A 23,400-nucleotide genomic window follows, 5' to 3' on the forward strand; every position below is an offset into this window, starting at 1 on the left:
ACCTACAGTGTGAGAAAAAATTCTCTGCAAAATAACCCATGTTACATTTGCTGTGTAGAGCTGTTGTTTAACATACCCTCTATTTCATTCCAAGAACTGGGTTTAAAATAAGCTTATGACGCTGAGGGGAATCACACTGTTTTGACACCACACTAATCCAGGAGAAACCACTAGAAAGTTTCTCAGTCTCTCCTAAAACTTTGTCATTTTTCCTAAGGGCAAGACCAGGAACACTGATTTTTTTTCTGCCAGCAGCACCCACAGTTTCAGAAAAACACCATACAACTGTCATACAACCATATGCAATCTTATCTGTTGTACTTGCACACAAGTACTTCATTTAATTCCAAATGAGGATATTCTTGTTGGCACCTAACAAAAAAAACTTGTTTAAGAGGCATTCACTATTTTTTTTTAAATACATTTGTAATGAGCAGACTTTTGCAAAGATCTACTCTGAATCTCTTAATTGTCAGTACTGAAGAACTATGAAGATGTTGGAAATGTTTCTGCTAAATTGTTTGACGTAGAAATATACCCAAAAAAAATTTTCACAAACAGACTGCCATCTCGAAACAAGTGTCCTAGAGAAAGAATAGAGAGCCTGATATCTGTAGAGGATGCAGTTCAGTATGGGCATTTACCACCTGCTTACATTGCAGTTAAGCATCTGTAAGGAGTTAAATCTGGTGTCTGTATGAATTCCTGAATCATGTTCTGCTTAAGGTTCTGTATTAGACAGTGGGATCTGGGTTGAGTTGACTAGCAGTAACTCTTACAAGACCAAGTTTCTTCAATTGTTTTGTACAACAGTTCCCTACTGTAAAATGAGATTGTTTACATCCATTATCTCATTCCTTGTCTATTTGTTTAGATTGATAAGAACAATGGGTTTAGCAATGACTAACATCACACACGGTTCAGATTCAACATTTTAAAACAAAGTCTCTAAAATAATAGCATTAATGATAATTTGAAAATTAGCATTATAAAAGATGGCTATACATGAAATTTTCACTGCATGAGGTTGTAAGGTACTCTTACAAACTTTAACATAAAACCATTTAATGCCTAAAACGAGGAGAAAAAACATAAAAGTGTGCAACTTTTCTTTTTTTAGGGTAAAGGAAGATAGAAAAATCTGCCATATCTAACTGAAAATACTTATACAAGCATATCTGCTTCATCATATGTTTATATATGTCAGTAATTTTCAAAGTAAGGTATTCCAGCTAAGTTTGGAGGCATAATTAGAGTGAATCAAAACACAATGACCAATTAGTGATTGTCAACCAGACATACCTTCCTGAAGATAAATTTTCTTTGGATTTTATCCAGCATAAACATTTTGGCTTACTAAAAAAAAATTGAGGAATGAAAACCACTGGGAATAATTTTTCACAATGATTTGTTTCAGTAGTTATGTGTCTATCAGCTGTTTGTCTCATTCAAAATCATCACATTCACGACAACATGATGTGAATCAAAGAAAGCACACATGAAAGAAAGAGTATTTAATTGTCAGTTTGTGAAAACATCCAAGGGACGTAGTTAGTGAACCTGGATTATTAAAACTACAAATAGGAGAGCTATAACACAAGCCTTCCTTTACCTATCATATATTATTAAAACCACAGCTTATTAGCAGATTTGTTTACTTCATTGAATGAAAAAAAATTAAAAATACCAGCAAAAAAACCCTAAGAGCTTAACTGACCTGTTAAAAAAAATTCTGCAGTCATAAAGTGGTTGCACAAGCAGCAATTCTGATTTATCTAAGACTGGTGAAACCCTCTGTTACAAGGGCAAATACTGATTCTTTGCAAAGCTCACATGTTGGGCAGATGTGGAAAAGATCAACTTGCAGCAAAGACTATGGGTGTAAGCCTTGGGGAGAATACAGCCACTGGAGTTTTATTAAATCTAGTGCACTCTGATATACAGACACATAAGAGGGGGTTTTATTGGTGTTTTGTTTGTTTGGTTTGGTTTCTTTCAATGTAGTGAAGTTTCAAATTATATAAGTAAATAAAATACCTTGGTTACAGGTGGGAAGTATTGTAGATTTTCCTCAGAAAGGCCATGATAATGTGAGGCTCTAACCAGTGCATGTAATATTTTAAAAGGCTTTGTAAACAGAGAAGGATAATCATCGATATTTGTTTGTCATTCTTTCCATTAGTCCTCCACTCAGACAAATAATCAGTCTTAAAGGCAAGTTCAGAAATTATAAAGGACCACAATGTACTGCTCAGCTTATCTGATGTCAGTATTCAGCTGCAGTCCAGAAAGAGAAGGATTCTGCTTCACAGCATGGATTCCTGCAGCGAACATGCCATTGTAAATGAGTCAGAGCAGGAAGTGAAGTAGCCCTATAAACTAAGCATAAAACTCACCTCCTCCAAGTAAAGAAGGCAGCAAAGATCAATAAAAAGTTACATCTGGATCTTGGAGCTATTCATCACTGGGAATGTACTAAAAAAGTTTCCTTTGAATAAAGCTAAAAGAATTAAATACTTGGAGGTAAGAATCTTTTACATCAGTCCCTGGATCAAATAGTGGAAAGCTGAAGTTACATTACTACAGTGTAATAAGTACAGAAAATTTCCACACTGTTTCACAACAGTTTTCTGCCAATGTTCATCCTGTTCACATTACAAAAGTCTCCCATAAGCCAGGTTCCATTAATAGCTACATAGTTAGCCCCTGTTGTCACAGCTGAGAGGAAGGTTTGGTTTGAGTACCTACTACAAATATCTCTTTATTTTTTCTTTTTCTATGATTAAGACCAGCCTCCATTACAAACTTCAGTGTATTAGAGTGCTTGATATTTGTCAAGTTTAAAGTGCATAGTCTAAACATTTAAATTTTACTTGGTAGAAATGTGCAAGCCTGAGAGGTTTTAGCACCTGAGGGTGCTACAAAGTATTTTTGCTCTAATATTGAAATGCACTTCATTCCTATATCAGACTTTGTGCAAAAAAGCACTTGTGATCAGACAATCACTAAAAATACTTGATTTTTATCTTTTCTCCCTTTTCTTTTACTTCAGGTAAGTATTTCTGAACGAACCACAGGATGCATTCAAGAATAAAAAACACACCCTCACGGCAGATAAGAAATAAAGACCGTCTATATATCAAGATTCCTTGCATTGCTGCTGGTACCTGCCAAGTAATTTTGGCAATAGATAGTTCAGATATGCTATATATATATATATCTATGACTGCAAAATGAATTACCATATATCTGAAATTTCTTTCATACATTTTGTAGTGTGATGCATCACAAATGGAGCTATACTTCTTGCATTAGTCTCATAGAAAGTTTGAATATATTTTTAGATAAAAATATGGATGCTTATGCAACAACATTTTGCACTGGGTTTGGAGTTCAGGGAAACACAAGTAAAAAATGAAGGAAAACGGGAGTTTTTTAACATGGCAATGTATAATCATATATATGTGTGTAATATATATTATATAATCATACATATAATATATAATAATTTTAAAATCACTTTCACATCTATTCCATATAATATACCTCATTATATTTGGCCTAGAAACAATATTGAATCATACACAGAGAGCATTATCCACTACATCATTGGAGAATATAAAATCACCCAAACTAAACCTGAGATACCACAAAATATATTTTCCCAATGATACCTAGCTTCTCTGTTCCTTAGCTACCAGGAATGGAAGTGTTTCACTAAAAAACACAATACACTTGACCTCAATGAATATAATCTTTTTCTTTTTTTTTTCTCCAAAGCATTCACACAGAGTTATGAACACTTTTGCAATCCTGGCCTTCAACAATGTATTTTTCAAGTGAATAATTTTTAAAACTGTAATATGTAAACCTTCACTACAAAAGAATCTGAATTTGTAGCACAGTCTAGAACAGCACAGAACAAACCAAACTGTAAGCATGGACAGCTCCAAAGTGTGGCTAAAGACTATCATCTTCAACCAGTCACAGTCACAGGAGGATTTTGAAGGACATGTCAGGCAAACAACGCTCGACTTCTATTCATGTTCATCCGTCCTCATGCAGCACAATGTATGACTGAAAGGGGATGGCACCAGAATACTTCTTGAAAAAATCCATCTTCTCTGGTATCAGAGAAGCTTTTTTTTTCACAGCAAAGTTCTAGCATCCTTGCTCTAGGGCTCCATATGCCAAAAGCAGTTGGCAGGCAAATCACAGGTTAGTTTGAGCAGGCAGCTATGCTGGCATTTCAGACTGCAGAGTGAACACAGGACATCACCTCTGACCTAATATGCATGTTAGAGGCACTGTTTGGCAAGAGCATGGTATAGGACAACCACAGCAATTCTCGTCGTTTTTTGTGTGTATATGTAATGGGAATCTTCAGACTAGCACTACTTCTGGCTAGCACATATTAAAATCTTATTTCTACATATTTCTTTGGCTTTTCTAGACTAGCTCTTACTTTTTTTGTTGAGGAATGTCTTCCAACAGCATGCTAAGAAAATCCTGGAAAATGAACAGAGGAGCATAGTTAGTATATTTACGAAGCCAGAACCCTGTGTCTTCACTGGTAGTGAGAGATTAAATACTACAGATAACAGAACGATAAGAAAAAAGTTTAAACATCCACTATGGTGATATAATGACAACATAAGGTATATTCTTATTTATACATTATACATTATATTGTCAGTTTTCCAACCCACTCAAGCAAGAACTGTCAACATTGAAAGAAAACAGGCTTGAAAAGACTGCTGACTATTTCAACACAATCCCATGTTCCTACTTTTATTTTATCTATAATACAAACACACAAACTATTTTAAAACTGTTAGAGGGTGCAGATTTACATATGAAAGTTAAGAAACACCAAAATTAAGGGTGTTTACGCTCACTTCACAGTGCTTACGTTATTATGTTGTCCTTAACTACATAACTGCATAAAGCTTTTTCTTCCTTAATGCATGTGCCTGATTAGACCCCACCTACTCTTCATTCCATGACAAAATTCACAATATTGCTGATAACCACATCACCTAAGGAGTAAATTCTTCAAATAAAAGATAACTAGGAATTTTTTCATGGTTTTACAAAGACGATGCAATGCCAATTGAAGAGCATTACTATCATCCTCACTTATACCAGTATGATAAGCCCTCTTAAGAAAGTTACAACTGACATCAATCACTAAAAGGTTCTCTGGCACCCTGTGTTCTACACAACCTAATTTTAATTACAATCATTTTGACAGAATACACTCCTTTGAACAATCACATAATAATAGGGTTTATTAATATGAATTATTCATTTATATGCTGTTTCATAAAATAAATGCATCTGCTTTCTTAGCATTAATCTTTGTGGAGACAAGTTTCATACACTAATAATGTTCCTCACTTCAGTATACAAGTACAGGCTGACTGTACTGTACAACAATTGCGAATTGTTGCTCTCTAAAGTCTTGAAGAATGTTTCTTAAAAGGTAGAAATCTTTTATTTATGGAACATGACGTAACAGTCAACAAAAAATACTGTTTCTCTGTCTGAGTATGACATTGTTAGGGAATCAAAGTAAAATAGACTGCACAACTGAAACTACTGGTAACGCAGTTAAGCCTTCCTCCTTTAGGTCATAAGTGAGGTTCAGGTTGCATTGCAGTGGCTGCAAAATTGGCTTATGACAAAAAGTAAATTACACAGTGCTGGGCTCAGTGTGGCAGGAAAGCCATCACTAACTGTGGCAGGAATCATTTTGTCCCATTCACAGTATTTTGCAGACATTGATGATGATGATGATGATGATGATGATGATGATGATGATGATGATGATGACATGTCAAATCCCTTTATTTCATACAACTACTTGCAGTTTTGTTGTACGTAAACATTACATTATTCTGTATATAAACAGAGAACTACTGTCTCCTTCCACTTGTGAATGTTTTGATGGGGATACACAGTGAGCTTATATCCATATAAAGAATATGAAGAGATCATAGTTAAAGTTATTTCAAAAGTGTGGGAATAGTAAACCTGAAGTAGTTATCCTTCACCCTATTTGCACAGTGTGTACATTAATGCAACTAGATTCCCTGGTTAGATTCCATCAACTTTTCATAATCAATCACAGTGGATGGTTTCATAATCTGTATACTATAATATGAAATTAAGCATCTTCTTTGTGATTAAAGCAGTCTTTTTTCCAAATGCCTATTAAGAAAAAGGCACCGTCATTCTACACATCTTCTTAAAACAAGGATTAATCTATTATATCTTAACTGCTCAACTGCTGCAAAATGGAGTAGGAAAGCAAATTACCACTTACTTCTTATTAGCATGGCTTTTGACAGTTGTCTACTATCAAGTCTGCATGACACATCTCATTATAGGTCTGACTTTTCAGCTGTTTATAATTTTGCCATTATAACTATCTGGAGAGAAAGTTTACTCTCAGGTTACTTTTTCTTCCTCCACAGATGAAATGGTTCAGAAGTGTCCAGGAGAAAAGTCAGACAATAATGTGAGTTTTTTTAAGATTTGATGTCACCTCTTTAAGATGCTTTATTTTACACTTTGAAGCAAAGACTTGTAGATAACTATGGTAACCCTAACTATATTCTGGATCAGACCATAAGGCAAATTATACTTTGGTTTGGTTTTTTTTGTCTTTGTTGCAAGTAATTCAATGAAGGCATAAAGACTATATAAGTTAGAAACCACTACATGCTATCACAGTGCTGCAACATTAACAAACTGGTTTATATTAATATGATCAAATAATCTCACTTTCTTATAACTCCATCATGTTGCTCTTACCTGGCTAGAGACCCTGAGGCTAGAAAACATGGAATTCTACTATATTTGGCCAAGCTGAAAAGCCATTGAAAAAAATGAATTCAACACATTTACTAAGGATCTGCTAGCCCCTTATAATTAAATTCCCTGGTGACTTTCATCTGCTCTCACTTTAATCCTGAATGAAGCCAGTAACTTTAATCACAGCCTTAACATGGGGCTTTTGCTGGGATAAAGACTGGGACTTTGACATCAAGGAGAAATTTTCTCTGCACAGTAAATGGATGTACTGTATTCTGAACCAAAAGCAAAGAGGAGTCAGGACCCAAAACCTGAGACACAGGTTGAAAGAAGTAACTGGAAATGAACTCTCCTTAAAGTGGTAACTAGATATATGTGGTGTTAGAAGACCTTTTATTTCATGCCAAAAGGTGTTTTAATACTACTCCAACTTTTGTCTTGAGCAATGGCCAGCAAGTTTCTACCCTTGAAATGTTTTGGAGCATCAGGCAAGTAGCTCTCTCTGATCACACATATTAATATCAAATAAAGAACACTCAATATTAAAAGTCAAGTTATGTCTTCATATTAAAATCTCAAATCCAGACATTTTAAGTACTCTACAACCAACAGATACTTTTCTTTAAAATCTTTGACTGGAATATAATGGGGTGCATAAAAACAGTGGAGATCTCATGACTGAAAGTGATAGATCCAAATGGACATTCACTTGGCAACAAATAAACTTCAACTACACTTACATCCAGTTCCTTGAAGGAATAATCCACTCAAAGTTAAAATATTCCTAAAAAATATGCAGTTTGTTAATGACATGACTAAGCAGCAAATATTAATTTTTCCATTCTAGGTGGGAAAAATAAATGATGAGAACCCTTCTAGGTTCCTGCTTATTTGGAATTCCTTCCCTAAACATCTTCTTGGCTTTCCTGGCTTCTGGTGACAACTTTTTATCTTGAGTAAGCAAGACTCCCCCACTATACATTCTATCATCAGGCAGCAATCATTACCAGACAGATTAACAGTGCAATTCCCAGGTGATAGAACCTCCATCTAGCTTTAGTCAAGTCAGTTTGTGGGCCATTATAATAGACAGAATCATACAAAAATTAAAGTTGGCAAACAATTCCGTTTTGAAGGTATTTTTATTTCAAGATGAAATAGAACAACAGCTTTGACTCTGTTAAAAGTATCAGCAACTTGTCCTTCTTTCTTTTTATTTATAGTAAAAACCACTCCAGTCATTATTTTAAAAGTTCACTCAAAGCAATTGTAAGTGAATTCTCTCATAAAAAGAAAAATTGAATTTTTTTTTAAAAACCATTCTCAAAGATTCCAGATTTGTGTTACTCATCTGTTACTAACTCAACTAAAATAAAGCTGCTATTAAAAATCTACTGAGCATGCAAGCAAAATGAAGGAAAAAGGCAAACTGATTAATGTTTCACATATGAAGTAATTTCCTTGCACCTGCAGCTCCCATCTAGGAAAATTACTACAAACACCGCAGAAAACAAGACTAGTATTCATAACATGGGCAATTTTTCACTGTTTTACTTTCCCTCATTCCCACAATCCCTAAACCTGGGAACTTTTACAGTTATTTTAGACAAGGTGAAAGCATAGCACTATAGTATTTAAACTTAGCATTTGCACTTTTATTTATTTTAAATCTTTTATTCATCTAAACGCTGACAGCATGTTTGTTCAAGAAGGATCTTGAATAAGAAACTTTGTACTAACTTGACTTCATTTCTTCTGCATTTACAACTCCTGCTGTGATTCATTATCTACCTATACCAGACCCCAAAAAACCACAATCTTAAAAAGACAGAAAATGCACTTTAATTGGTTATAGCCCTATCACATTTTCATTTTTCAGTGACTAAAAGCAAGTATGATGTTAAAATTCTCTTCCCAAGAACTTCACTAGGACCCGGACTTACGCTGTTGGTAGACAAGGGAAAAGCAAACAATAGAAGTTTTAATGTACAACACTCTTTTTCCACCATATCAGGTGGTATTTCCAAATGAAGGAAAGTACCTTTTTTATTTTTCTTTACCTATATTAAGCACATAGTTATGGACATATTGCACATGTCCAAACAAAAAGTAGCCTAAGAAACAAAAGTTTAACTTTTGCTTCAATAATTCAATAAAAAAACAGTGAGCAGTTTTTAACCCAATAACCAAAATGGATGTTTCTGGATGTGGTATTTCATTTTAGGAGACTGAATTAGGTTGACAAAGGGAGAAGTCTCTAGTGTATGTGCTAGCTAGCTACCATGACTAGTAGAACAGTCTGCTGAACATTTTGCAGCATTCAAACAGTCTACTGACACAACTCACCCTACATCAACCAGAAGCAACATTTTCTTACCAAAATCCGAGCACCTTCCTTACCACCAGCTTAAAATGCTGGGCTTCTTGTTAGCAGTCTCACAACTTCTGTAATTTTCAAAATTTATCCAGCTGTGTAAAAGCGAAGCATCATTTTTATGATTTTGGACACCCTAATATATAGGCTCGTACAGTCACTGGCATTTTCCACATTATGCCAAATGTAACTGCTTACGGTCTCAGTAACATGACACAGGAAACAACTGCAGCAGTATTAACTCCCTTAACAACCCAAACATTCCTCCAAGGGGCAGAAATGCTGTCTTAAGAGATACTGCTCCTAACCTCTGGGTGACTCGACATAAAAAAGATATCACAGGTCCGTAAGCTATTTGTAAGATATCTGGGCATACATCTCACCCCATAAAAGTGAGATTCAAAATAGTATGCATGCAAGCAAAAAATCACTTTTTTCCTCTAAGAAACAGGAAGCGTTAGATTTGGGTTACACAAAATCAGAGGCCCTTAGTGTTTCAAGGAGATATTTATCACTGTCCTAAATATCCTCAAACATTTCAACATTACAAGTCAATAAGCAGACTTCAGCAAAGAAGGTGGCTTCAGAAAGTCACTCATAGCCCTTCTCTCTTCCCTCGCCCCTCACTGTCATCACGCTGCTCTTCTAGCAATGCTAAATATTTGTGGTGTCATGGGTTTTGTTCCTGGCCTGCTTTTTACCACGATGAGTTCAGTGACCCGGATCACAGACACCCCCATGAATGAATGGTTGTTTTCACAGCATTACTGAAGCAAGAAGCTGCACTGCTATTTGTGCAAGCTGGATTCATCACCAGTGACAGGATTCTGACAACTTTGGGCTCAGAGAGCTACGTAATTTTCTGAATCAAAACAAAATTAGAGCTAGTAGTTACATGACTTTTACAGAAAGACCTAGCGGGAGGTAAATTTCTACTTATAACCCTAGTTGGCTTTGTCCTTACAAGAAATAGGGTGAAATTAGAAGTATTGAATGAAACACCATGCAGAGAAAAAAAAATAAAAAAATCAATTCATAAGTATAATCTCTTTCAGAAACAGAGAGGAATCAGGGAAAATACTTGACTGATCACAGCCAAAAACCACAGACTAATAGATTACATATGTATGATTCCAGTGTGGTAAATCTTTGAGAACATCAGTACATATGAATAGTGGCCTTTTGAAGTATCATGTTAAAAAAAAATCCCTCATTGTTTATATTATTGGACACTAGCAGGGTGTGATTCAAGTGTCACCATGAAAAAAAATGTTCTGCCCTCTAGCAGGTAGGAATTTTACCTATATTGCCAAATTACAATTGCCTCTCCCCTTACATTACAAGCATAAGTGATGATTTAGGTAGCCAAGCCAAAAGTTTGGGTTATTTGTTTTTCCAAAAGGTGAGGAACAAGCCCAAGGAAATACCTGAGAAAGGACGAGCTGCCCATGGAACTTAATGACAAATTTCCGTAAAGATGCAAGGTATGAGGCCTCTCCTATTGTCCTTGCCAGAGATCGTAAAAGAAAATAACCCTGCAAAAAATTAAGGCAGAAGCTGTGAATTTTCTGATATCCAGAAGACTAAAGTCTTTATGATATTCATAAAGCAACCTCAAAACAATCAGCTGACAACACTCACCTTCAAATAGTGAACCTGCATGAAGATTTTTTCTGCTTTAAGACCATATTTGACAACAGAGGCTCCAGACTCACTCAATTCTCCTGTGCTCTCCTTTTTGGGCCTAAAATGGAAACATGCTAATTAAGTTTTGGATGAGTAAGTAAAGAAATAAGTCATACATTACAGGTTCTCATAGTTGAAAGCATTGTGTGACATAATAACTTTAAACACTTGTAACTAGCTCAGGCTTTTTCTTCACCTTAAGTACATAAATTGACTTAGAAAGTCAAACAAGTAAATTTTCTTCTAAATAAAATTAATCAGTAGGTTGGGGTAGCCTTTTTACAGCCAGCACAACACCAGGTTGCATGTCATTCTTCAGTGCAGACATGTTATGAACAAAGAGAAACAAATAAATGAAAAGAACATTTTAAGGGGAAAGAGAAGTGGAGGGAAAGATAGTGAAGTCACTATGTTTGACTAGAATTTTCTCTTTTTTTACCTGAACTTTGGCTTAACAGCTTACATGACTATTCTTGCAAAAACAACCTCTTACATCTGCAGGCACTAGACTGCTGCAGAGTGTTCTGATTTTCATTTTTCATTTGGATTGGAAGAAAAATTCAAATTTTAAAAGAGGAAGAATTTTGCACACAGGTTTGAGGTTTACAGACAATGTCTAGGAAGAAAGATAGTATTTATTGCCTGATTTAAAATGTAATACAGTATTTTAACATAACATTTATGGTATGCCACTAATCTACAACAGTTAAGTGTGGAGGACTTCTAGGATCTAAAGAGCACGGACTGAAACTAAAGAGCAGCTATGCAAACATTTTTTCTTCATTTGTTAAGAAGTGCCTTCACAGGCATAGTATGTCTTGAAAAATCTAGATCATCTAGATTTTTTCTTCTATTCAGAAAACAACCCAACTAGCAGTAGTCTGAGAACAGATGCCTGTCTTAGGAGTTTAACCCTATGACTATAACAACCTCTCCAGTTCTAAATATGGATTTTGAAATGGCCAGTCTTTGAAACTAAACGTCTTTCCCTTCATTTCTACAGAATAGGGGAAATACGGGCCACAGCAATGCAAAATTCTTCAAACCACACCTCTCAAGCAGGAGTGATTTGAGGAGCTAACACTTGTGATCAAAGTTTTTTTCCATATCTGTGTCTCCCTTGAGGAAAACATTCTTCCCTTTTTGTATCTGTGTCACAGTTTCACATTACAGTTTTGTCCAGAGTACTAAACCGGGGGTTTTTTTTAAGACATTATTATTAGGGCCTATGCACATGAAATGAACTGTACACAAAATTTTCATAAAATGTAACTTTGAAATAAAATAGAGAGAAAAAAACCAGATTGAATTTTACACTGTGTTTCTAACACAGTCCTCTTCCATGTTATCATTCATAAATATCTTTCCACTATGATCTTCCCTCAACATTGAAAGAAAGATAGCAGTAAATGTTTTTTTATACTATGGCAACTCCAGTTCTTTCAGACTGTATAAACATTGCTGACACACAGCAGGAAAGCAGAAATACAGCTATTTCCCCTCTGGATCAGTCTCCTGGAAGGAAGACCTGCTGACATTCCATATGTGACTTTTCATCATTCTTTGCATACATAAAAAGCAAAAACTGCTTCTTTTCTCTCTTAATATATAGCCCAGTCTATTGACTGTGGAAAATAGACTTTGAGCACAGGCTACAGAATCCACACTAAATTGAGATCTCCCTCATAATCACAATTATTCTAAATTAGGCAACCATACCTCCCTCCTCCTCTGATTTTGTGCCCATGTACATCCTAGGACTGACTAGAAAGGCATATTGCATCTGGATGATGGTAGTGAAGAATTCCATACAGAAAACATTTAACACATTTCTCTGCAAAGGCTGCATATATATTCTTGAAAATTTCTGTAAAGGAGTGTAACTGTTCAGAATGTAACCCTGCTCTCTGCTATCAGTACTTCAGAACACTGTTTTAAAGCAATGTTTACTGTATTTACCAGACATTGAAAGTACAGAGACTGAAATCTTTCTATACTGATCTACAAAAGCTGTATCTAACCTAGTGGATAAATCCAAGCATAATGCTAAAGGCAAGCTGTCTCAAAATATTCAAGATGCTATCTGGCACATTTTAGATCCTGGAAAATTTCTGAAGGAAGTAGAAGATGCTGCTTTCTGTTTGTTGGGCAGATGAGTACATTACAGTAGTGAAAGTACAATGCTCTGGGATGTCCTTTGTAATTAAATGCTCTGATGTGCCAGGTGGTCATGAAAACTTACGCAGAGATTATAAGAGACCATCTGAAAGCACATTTCCTTACAGAGAGAATAAAACTCTTCAAAAACCTACAGAGCAGTCAGAAGCATTTCTTCAGGACAGAATCGACCTGACACAAGTGGAACTCAGAGACTAATTTAATCAACATTGGCTTGCCTTAATGGAAAACCACAAGCTGCAATTCAGCCATAAGGGCCAGGAGATGACACAAATGTCAACACCAGCTTTATTCTGCAGAACAGAATGGTCTTCTTTGCTTTCCTAACATAAGAGTGCTGGATAGAAAGTGCTGGCGTTGAAGATCACCAGCAAAACAAGTGCCAAAACATTTTTCACAGGTGTTTTAATTCCTGTAGGTTTGTTTCAAATTCTGTGAGAAAACAGGCACAGTTCTCTTGGAAGTCTCATCCTGTATGAGCATGGAAGTGCCACAAACTCCATCTTCAATATTAAGATGTGCTGGTGCTGCCTTTTGGAGCTGCTGCCTGTTGAAAAGGCACTTATCCGATTTCTTTCTTACCTGACCTCTTTTTTAACAGGTAGCTTATGACATGCTACTTACTATAACATAATACCAAGTACCCATAATTAGCAGAAACATCAGGCTGATCATCAGTTTGCTGAGTGCTTTCACCCAATCTTATAGGTATTCATTTGATGGATCAAAAATTGATAGGATCAGCTGATAAGTTTGGGGCAGATATTTACAGCTGTCAGGAGAAAGCACAGATAACCATATGATGAGCAGGGAACAAAAAAAGGAATGGAAGAATGAGCCTATGCTTAGGAAGAGTGAGTTGGTTGATTTTTTTCTTCCTGAAATGACTGGCAAGAAGTAACAATTATAATTCACTTTCAATATCCTGTATAAAAACACAAGTTTGAACCAGCCCAAGCCTCAGTACAGACTCACAACCAGGACTGACATTTTCTCTCTCATATGCCATTTCTGGAAAGCACAAGAACATATTTTCAGAAGGATGACAAAAAAAAACCAGAAACAAAACCAACAGTAAATAGGCAAAAAGAGAACTTACTCATATGCATAAAAATCATAGAAAATATTAATATCTGACTGAAATCAATAGGAAGTCCTTAAATGCAATCACAAAGAACAAGGGATATCAGAGAAGAAGAAATGGCTAGAATCACAAAGCGGCATCATGTTCCTGACCTGAAGTGTCTATTGGAGACACATTTTTCAAATGAGAAATTAATTTTTCACTCTTTCGTATTAGCATTAGGAATATCACTATCCAAAAGGTCAGAACAATGCTTATTATCATGTCTAATAAATGTGCAACCCAATAGAAAGCATAAGTTTTATTTTCAAAATAAATCAATCCTTCTTGAGTTTCCAGCTACGAAGTACTATGGCCCTTAAAAAAATTATTTTGAAAATTTACACCATGCAACATTTGACTGAAAGTAACAGGTATATAAGTCACACAAAGGGCAACAAATTTGATTCCACAGTGTTGAAAGTGGAAAAGACTTACCCAGATAAGCATGATATCCCAAGAACCCATATTAAAAAAAATAATTAAAACAAACAAAAATCTCAGCATGCAAATTGGTAGCTGTGTTGGCAGCAGCTGTATAATAACTAGTGATTAATCTTGCTTTTTCATTTACAACTATGATCAAATTGCACACCTGAACATTTACACAACTGTGTAACTTCATTGACTCTGCTTACACATAGATACACAGTGCATCAATAAAAATAAAGTAAAAGACATCAGTGGAAGACGAGAGTTTTGCAGATGGTGATATGCTTTTGGATTACATGAAGCCTTGGAGAGGAATTCCTATGTTGGTGAACACTCTCTAGTGTCCAAATATAGTAAAGCCTTTTAGGTTCTACTGGGCAAGCACAAGAAGAAGGGAAGATTTTAAAGGAATGAAATAGCAACAGTCTTCCAAAAACATTTAAAAGCTGATAATTTAGAATATGGGTATCAATTTTTTCGTCACTTCCACTTGGTGAAAGAAAGAAATGAAATCTACATTGTTTGAATAAACAGTATTTCAGTTGTGCATTAGGAAGCAATTTTTAACTGTTAACACTGTCTTATTGAGACACTAATATAGCTTGTCTCTCTTATGAAAACTTTTTTATTGGAACATTCTAAGAATATATTAGCAAGAACCCACTTAGGATGGTCTGTGTGTACTGCCTTTATTTCAGAGAAGGAGAATAGACTACATAATTGTTTGAAATCTGTCCCTGTACTTCCATGATTTGGTGAGAAATCATGGCTAATGTGAACTAAGATTAGAAACCTCATTATTCATGGTTGAAGACCATGAGGAGACAAGCCACAGAGGCTCAGTGGATCTCAAATTACAAGACACTCAAGATCAAAGACTGTGGAAAATTCCTAACACACCAATCAGAACTACCCAGATTATTAATCACTGGCAAAGGAAGACTGTCTTTAGTTATCTACAAAGGAACCTTGAGTTTAGCATGTGATACCTAAAGACCAGCAATCTAGTTTAAGTATAAATATTAGTACTTTCTAATGAGAAAGCAGGTTTATATAGTTTATATATTATATTTTTTCCTTGTTTTTCAAAGCTTCATTCAGCTTGGCAGTTAGATCCCATGCTAATGTATGTGCTTGTCTTCAGCCAAGAAAATGACTCTGTTATGGCTTTCAACAGTAAACTTTATCAGGAAATGGCCTTTTATTTTTTCCCTGAACAGAAGCTCTTGTAAACTTCTAAGACACCTCATATCAAACTAAATCACATGGTTTCTAAAAGCTTTCTGTAAGAAAGGGAGATGTAATTGCATTAAAGTCAAGATGTATAACCCAATCAGTTTAATTTGCATTTTCTTTGTTTATTAGAAGGAAATAAGGAAACACAGTAGATTTAATCAGATGATTTGGATGTATTTTGAAGGGAGAAAATGTGGAAAAGAGGAGAGAGTGAACATACAAAAGTGAAGATGATGTTACCATATTGTTACCTTAGAACTTGCAGCTCTTCTTCAGAGTTTTGTACCTCATCTCTGAGTCTGCGCCAGCGAAGTAAAGCTTTCAATTCCTGTTGCCCTTTTATTTCATCATGTGACAGCTGCTTAGTAAACAAAAAACAGATCACTCATCGTTCTTTCCCAACAGACAATAATAATTTGCAGAAGAAGAAACTTGGTTTGCTTCTCTTTAATGTGCAGAAGAGGCATGAAACAGTACCAATAGCCAAGACAAAAAAATAACATGAGAGATAATAGCAGCACTAGGGGAAACAAAAGCCTCACTGTGCACATCAAATCAATAGTTAAATAGTTGAGACTGAGGAGGGAGATGGGCATGTTGTTTTCCCTTTAGTGAATGGCAAGAAATGAACTGAATATACAGTAGCGATACCTGGCATAGAGGTTTTGCTTGCCTCCTTACTCTTTCCGAAGTGAGAGCAAAGAGCTACATTGTGTCCTGGCTTCATTCCTCTTTCCTCTACAGCCATACTCGGCGAAATTCCCTGTTGTACTTTCCCCCGTTTACATAATGTTAACAGATATGCCAATTTATGAAATAAATTCCAGGTTGCCAGCTGAAAAATAATTACTTTGAATATAATTAGAGTTTATGTTTCGCTATTGTAAAAATAGATGGGAAATTGGGGAAAGCAAAAGCAGCTAGTATTACCCAGCATTACATTCAGTCACAACTAAAATTATTCTCAGGCACTATGGAATACACCCATGATCCTTAAATTCTATGGCTGCATTGCATCAAAACTACTCAATAGTGTTCAGAAAGTATGCTTTACACATTAACAAGGGAACGAATCACACTGTTCTGTTGTTTTCTCCTTTACACTCAGTTCCAAGGAAGATGTCTACTGCAATCAAAATGCTTTCAAGTGACTAACAAAAGCAAAGACTTAATATGAACACAGAAATGTAGTGAGGGCACAAATGAGTTTTAGAACCAAAAGGGAAAAGCCAAGTGCTTGGACAGCCTTTCTCTCTCGCTTTTTCCAGAAATATGGTACATAACAAGGCACTCTGTTTTGTTTGGTGCTATAAATATGCCAGATAATAAAATGGAGGTTCAGAAGAGTGCATTATATCAGTTCCCAGTTGTACCATGCTCTTGCTCAGGTGGAGGTCTGCAGACTAAATGGGCAGAACTTGACAAAGGCGCAGGAAGAAAGAACTGACACACAAAACGCTTGAGGTAGCAGAGGTGCTACAAAAGTAAGAATTGCATAAGAAAAACACTTTACTAGCTGACATGCAACTTAATGAGCTTTTCAACTTAAGGCAGACAGTGATTTCTAAGTCTCTGACAGGACAGTAACATGCTGGGCAGTAGAAGAGAAAAAAAAGTGTGTCAGTGTGCCCTATTTAAAATCATCTTCCATTCTGCTTTGAAGTACACTTCTTGGTCATCCATTGGACAAAACCAAACAATTTTAATTAGGCATCTGGAATACTACAATATGCAGTAAGACTGTTGATTTTTCCAGTTTCAGGTACACAACAGAAGTGGAAAGAATGCACAGCAACTGTTTGATAATTGAATTTTAATACCTGAGTAGAAAATTTGTGGGAAAGTAATCATTGACAAACAGATGTTTCTATTTTCATTTGCACTGACCTCTACCTGTGTAAAGACTTGCATTCATTGTGCATAAATTTTTTTTTTTTTTAATCAAGTAAGCATGCTAATTCCAATACCATTTTAAAACGTTACTTCATAGCACAGGAGGTTTAATTTATATCTAATTCACAGTTAATTTTTATTTCCACATTAATTTTGAAGTAACATGTTATCACCTTACCTGTTGTGCCCTAGCCCAAAATACATCTTCTAAAAAAGTGGCAAACCCTTCACTTATCCACTCTTCCGTCCAATCACGAGCACCAATGGCCAGTCCAAACCAAGCATGAGCAATTTCATGGCACAGACGTGTTCCACAGAGATGACTTCCTCCTGGCAGTACACTTTGTGACAGAAAGATGATGTGTGGGCTGCACAAAAGAAATGAGTGACAAAATCCATTACTGTTACAATGTGTGTTGCATGGACACAATAACAGAACCAAAGAATGGACTGGATTGAAGAGACCTTGAAGATCCTCTGGTTTCAACACTCTTGCCATGGACAGGGACACCTTTCATTAGTCCCAGTTGCCCAGAGACCCATCCAAACTGGCCTTAAACACTTCCAGGGATGGGGCATCCACCGCTTCCCTGGGAAATCTATACCAGTGCCTCACCATCTTCACAGGGAAGAACTTTCTCTTAATATCTAATCTAAACTTACTCTCTTTCAATTTGAAGCCATTCCCCCTTGTCCTGTCACTACATGCTCTATAAATAGATTCTTCTCTCCATCTTTCTTGTAGGCTCCCTTCAGGTAGGCTTTATTAGCCTGTTAGCTTCTTAGTAGTGTGTGCATGCTAGGTCATGACTAATAGTTTGTATCTCAGGAATTTGTAGGAATTAAGCGGTACTTTATTGTTGGTTGGCAGAAAATCCAACTAAAAATCCATCATAGAGTTGTATGGCATTCAACCATCAAATGGCTATTAATTGTAAGAAGTAACTTAAATCAAAGTTTTATATTTTTCATATTACAAGACATTTATTTCAACAGAAATGTTTATATATAAGTCAGGAAAATAAAATACAAGCAGTGTTAACATTGGCAGCAAGTATTTATCAGTCAAATGATCAAAGAAATAAATAAAGGAGAAACATTTAATAAAGAAAACAAATCACTATCCAAAAGTAAAAAGTGTCATACACAGTAAAGCACGTGTGTTTGCCAAAACTACAAACAAGCTAAGAAGATACCATCTCATGACAGGAGTTGATCATTTCTGCAAATGCAGAGATAGGAGGACCTATTTTACTGCAACCACAGAAGTGAGAAGCAGTAAATATCTGCTTTTCATAACAGCAGGGGAACAACCCAGTCTTTATCTACTCTGCTTTGTATTCAAGCACTGAAAGAAGAAATTGCAGGGGAAAACTCTGCTATTGAAAATACCCTGAACAGCAAGTTATTGCAGTTCCTAACTCATGTGCTACTGTTAGGCAATTTCTGCTATGCTTATGGACATTACATACCTTAATATCAAAACTGATACAACTTTTGAAACTAAGTACATCTAGGAGATAAAAGTAGCAGAATTCATCCCTCTGACTAACATGCAAGGGGTTAACGGGGCACCATGTCACGGATGGGAGCAGCAAGGACACAAACCAAGACCACCATCTGCAGTGTGTTCCTGTGTTAACCTGAGGTATCCAAGATCTGTAATTCAACTCTTCTCTCACTTTTGTCTCAGTTAGAAAGAAAATAAAACACAACTGTACCTTCAAGACCAGAGGTCTTTAAGTCTAGCCTTCCAAGCATGGGAGGGGAGTCTATGGCCTTAGGACACTTCCAACAGTAAAATATTATTCATCAGCATTCCAAAGACCTTCCCCACCCATCCTACCCTTCCGTTGGAAATGTTAAAACACTCACAGTTTTCCAGCAACCAGTTCCAGTTTTCTTCCAACCCAATCTGAAACTGGGACCATAAAATATGATACACGCTTACACAGAAAAATGTACTCAACAACTATCTCCTTATTAAAAAAAGTAGCTACACAGCCCAGAAAGTTAATACATTTCAATCAGATGGCACTGTAAAAACAATGCAAGAAGTTAAAGTACTAAATCGAGGAATCAACACAAAAAAACCAAGTAAAAACAGCATCTCTCCAACTCTTTGCCAAAAGCAATTCTGATTAAGAGAACAAAGGGAGAGAGAAACAGGGGGAAAGTGTGAGCACAGAAATTACAGAACATGATAAATCTTTCATTATAAAGCCTCCAATGAGAATAATAACCACAGTTTTGAGTATTACTTTGGTCAGATTTAAGTAAATGACCCCTAGCTGTGGCATGTGTACAGTGCTACAAAGAAAAACCGCAGAAGCAGACCAAGTAAATAACATTCCAGACATACTGGTGGCAACATTTCAGCTACTTAGTTAAGCAAAACAAAAGTAACTTCATGCCTCATAATAAGGCTCCAAGAACAGTTTGCATTTTAAATCTATTGTAGGTAAATATACAATGAAGATTGTATTTCCTGCTTTATCCAATCACTTAAAAAACATAAATACCACATTTAGACAATATTCTCTTTCACAGACTGATTACCAATCACTTCAGTAAGAAAAATGCATACGAGTTAAATTTTGGCCAAAGAATATGAGTATGGCTTCCTACAAGGCTAAAATAAGATGATGTACTGCAACAGAATTTAATTTTAGAGTCTGAGTAGAGCCAGCAATTTCCTTTCCTGAGAACACCTTAAATGATTTCTTTTATTTTGTTTGCCCTTAACAAACAATACTATCTCCAATTCAAACCACTCAAAAGTTTCCATTTTTCTAGAAAGTAATTTTATCAAAGACTAAACACGTCTCTGGAAGATGTCCAGCACCTAGTTAGTTTGGAAGAAGTTTGCATCTATGTATTTGTTTAAAACACAGATTTTCTATTTTCAATAAATATTTGAATTCCAGAAACTCTGCTTCACTTACACTAACCAAACCTACCTTTTTAACATCACAGGACATGCAATGTTCATTGAATTGTAGAATGGCTTGTGTCAGAAAGGACCTTAAAGATTGTGTAGATCCAACCCTGCTGCCATGGGCAGGAACGCTTTCCACTACTCCAGGTTGCTCAGAGCCATATCCAGACTGATCTTGCAGCCTGGATGGAGAGCCCACAGCTTCTCTGGGAAACCTATTCCAGAGCCTCACCATCCTCACAGAAAAGATTCCTTCCTAACATCTAATCTAAATCTTCTGTCTTTGAACTGGAAATCATTCCTCCTTGTCCTGTCACTACCTGCTCTCCCAAGAAGTTTTTCTCCATTTTTCTCATAGGCTTCCTTCAAGTACTGGAAGGCTGCAGTTAAGTCACCCCAAAACCTTTTGCTTTCCAGGCTCAACAAACCTCTCTCAGCTTCTCCTCACAGGAAGGGTGTTCCATCCCTTCAGTCAACTTAGTGACCCTTCTCAGCACTTACTTGAACAGGCTGATGTCCTCTCTGTGTTGGGAAAACGTTATGAATATTATTAATTGCACACTGTAACTTACCAGCACTGCTCCTAAAACACTCCATAATTCAATAATTCAAGTGAGTGTCTCAGTGAAAAACAAAATAATTTGACTGGTAATTATATTGCAAAAGCTTGAGTTTTTGGGGTTTTTTTGGTTTTTTTTGTTGTTGTTGTTGTTTTTTAAATAAGAAGATAAATTTGGCCCTCCTACCATCTGTTTGATTTAGCGGGAGCAAATTATAAGGCTTGATATCCATTTCTTTGATTCTACTTTAAAAGAAATCCATTCATACATTAGAAATGGACAAAGATGATTCACCTCAGAAATTGCATCAAGACCTGACAAGGACTGTGCAGCTTATAAATGCCTCTAGCAAGTAGGGTCCAAGTTTCTAAAGCAAGCCGGAACGGGCAAACTGGATGTGGTAAGAAAGATGGGAAACCTCTCCCATCTAACAAAAAAAAACAACAACTCTACAAGTCCTTCCCAGGAAGCTGGACAAGTTCCCAATGACTCCAAAATAAAAGAAGTTAATGACTTGTTTATGACAAGTAACAACTTGGTTACCCTTCTAAAGTAAAAGAACATTATTCTGACCTGAATCCCATGCTCATAACTTAGATATTTGCATCACTTGACCGGAAGAAAGAACAAGTTCCCCTCCCCAGTTAAATTGCAGTTAAGGGAAATCTCAACACTTTAACTAATGGCATAGATACACACAAAGGAAAAAACTGAGTTCCAAAGGGAAAGAAATTGTTGTAAAAGGCCAGAGAATCCTGATGTTCCAATCATTCAAATCCACCAATGTAGACGTCCTTAACAGATAATCTCTTTAACAAATAAAAGGTTTCCAATGAGTCCTAAAGCTCTGAACAGTAATCTGCCCATTTGAGAAACCAAATTTCTTAACAGCAATTTTTCAAAACTTCCTCTGGACTCATGACTTAAAGGCAAGTGCTGCTTTGCACACTGCAACAGTGTGACATCTTTGGTTGCTCACACATAATCAGAAGAGACACACAGCACAAACCCTAGCCAAATGTATGTGCAAGAACCTAAATACACATTTAGGATGGGAACATGAAGTGCTTTTCTAAAAGACTTGTTCCATTCATTTTGAAGTAGAAATATTTCCTTCTCAATACACAGAGATCTGCACATACATTTTCTTACATACTTGTGGAAATAACAGAGCCAGGACTTCTGTTGCCTGAGAAATAATGCTTCTGAAGTCAAAAGTAGCACCAAAAGTCACTATTACAGATACCACTCAGGTGTGTGTATATATATTAAAAATCATATTTTGAGTATTTTATTTAGAAAAAATGTAATCAGATAATAAATGGGTGAGATAGTTATTGTAGTTCTAAAAAATTCCTTCTTAAATACGTAGAAGGCGACAGCAGAAGTCTCAAATATTTTCACAGGAACACATTAAAATTAAGGTATACATTTAAAGATTACTGGAATTTGGGAAAGTTAAGAGAATTAAATGACAGTTCTTCACAAATAGTTCATGCAAACTCTCATCAGTTGCCTTTAACATTATGTTGGTTTTGCATGGCCTAGTTTTTGGTAGCAGGGCGGCCACAGAGGTTGCTTCTGTGAGAAACTGCTGTGAGCTTTCACCATGTCCAGCAGACCCAATGTGTGAAGGCTCTGAAGATGGACATGCTGCTGGCCAAGCCTGGGCCACTGAGAAAGGCTGGTAATGCCTCTGCGATAACATATTTAAGAACAAAATCAAACCAAAATGGGAATGCACAATTTTTCTTCTAGCCAGAGAAGAGGATGTGCAAACATGTGAGGGAAATCACATGGAGACACCAAGGTCAGTGGAGAAGGATGGGAGAAGATGCTCCAGGCGCTGGAGCTGAGATTCCTCTGCAGGCCATGGTGAGACCATGGTGCAGCAGCTGTGCCCTGCAGCCCATGGGATCCATGGGGCATGCAGAGATCCACCTGCAGCCCATGGGATCCGTGGGGCATGCAGAGATCCACCTGCAGCCCATGGGATCCATGGGGCATGCAGAGATCCACCTGCAGCCCATGGGATCCGTGGGGCATGCAGAGATCCACCTGCAGCCCATGGGATCCGTGGGGCATGCAGAGATCCGCCTGCAGCCCATGGGATCCGTGGGGCATGCAGAGATCCACCTGCAGCCCATGGGATCCGTGGGGC

The 23,400-nt window shown here is 36.5% G+C and overlaps 1 protein-coding gene across 25 annotated transcripts in view; it reads right to left on the bottom strand.

Moving 5' to 3' along the window:
* Nucleotides 1-23,400, bottom strand: part of AOPEP (aminopeptidase O (putative)) — a 191,831-nt gene that overhangs the window by 102,718 nt on the left and 65,713 nt on the right. For 14 of the 25 annotated variants that reach the window (XR_015280671.1, XR_015280672.1, XR_015280664.1 and 11 more), the window contains 5 exons: nucleotides 17,920-18,109; nucleotides 16,100-16,206; nucleotides 10,835-10,937; nucleotides 10,621-10,728; nucleotides 4,466-4,509 (listed from right to left, as the gene is read on the bottom strand). Coding sequence is in view for 11 of the 25 variants with exons in the window: in XM_086868364.1 (XP_086724490.1) it covers nucleotides 4,466-4,509; nucleotides 10,621-10,728; nucleotides 10,835-10,937; nucleotides 16,100-16,206; nucleotides 17,920-18,109 (552 nt within the window). In the remaining 14 variants the exon portion in view is untranslated. Of the gene's footprint in view, nucleotides 1-4,465; nucleotides 4,510-10,620; nucleotides 10,729-10,834; nucleotides 10,938-16,099; nucleotides 16,210-17,919; nucleotides 18,110-23,400 lie in introns of all 25 variants that reach the window. The other 11 variants (XR_015280670.1, XR_015280662.1, XR_002870269.2 and 8 more) reach the window with 1 other exon arrangement.

Source organism: Cyanistes caeruleus, chromosome Z (assembly GCF_971803275.1).
Source record: "Cyanistes caeruleus chromosome Z, bCyaCae1.hap1.1, whole genome shotgun sequence".
In the NCBI taxonomy this organism is placed as follows: Eukaryota; Metazoa; Chordata; class Aves; order Passeriformes; family Paridae; genus Cyanistes; species Cyanistes caeruleus.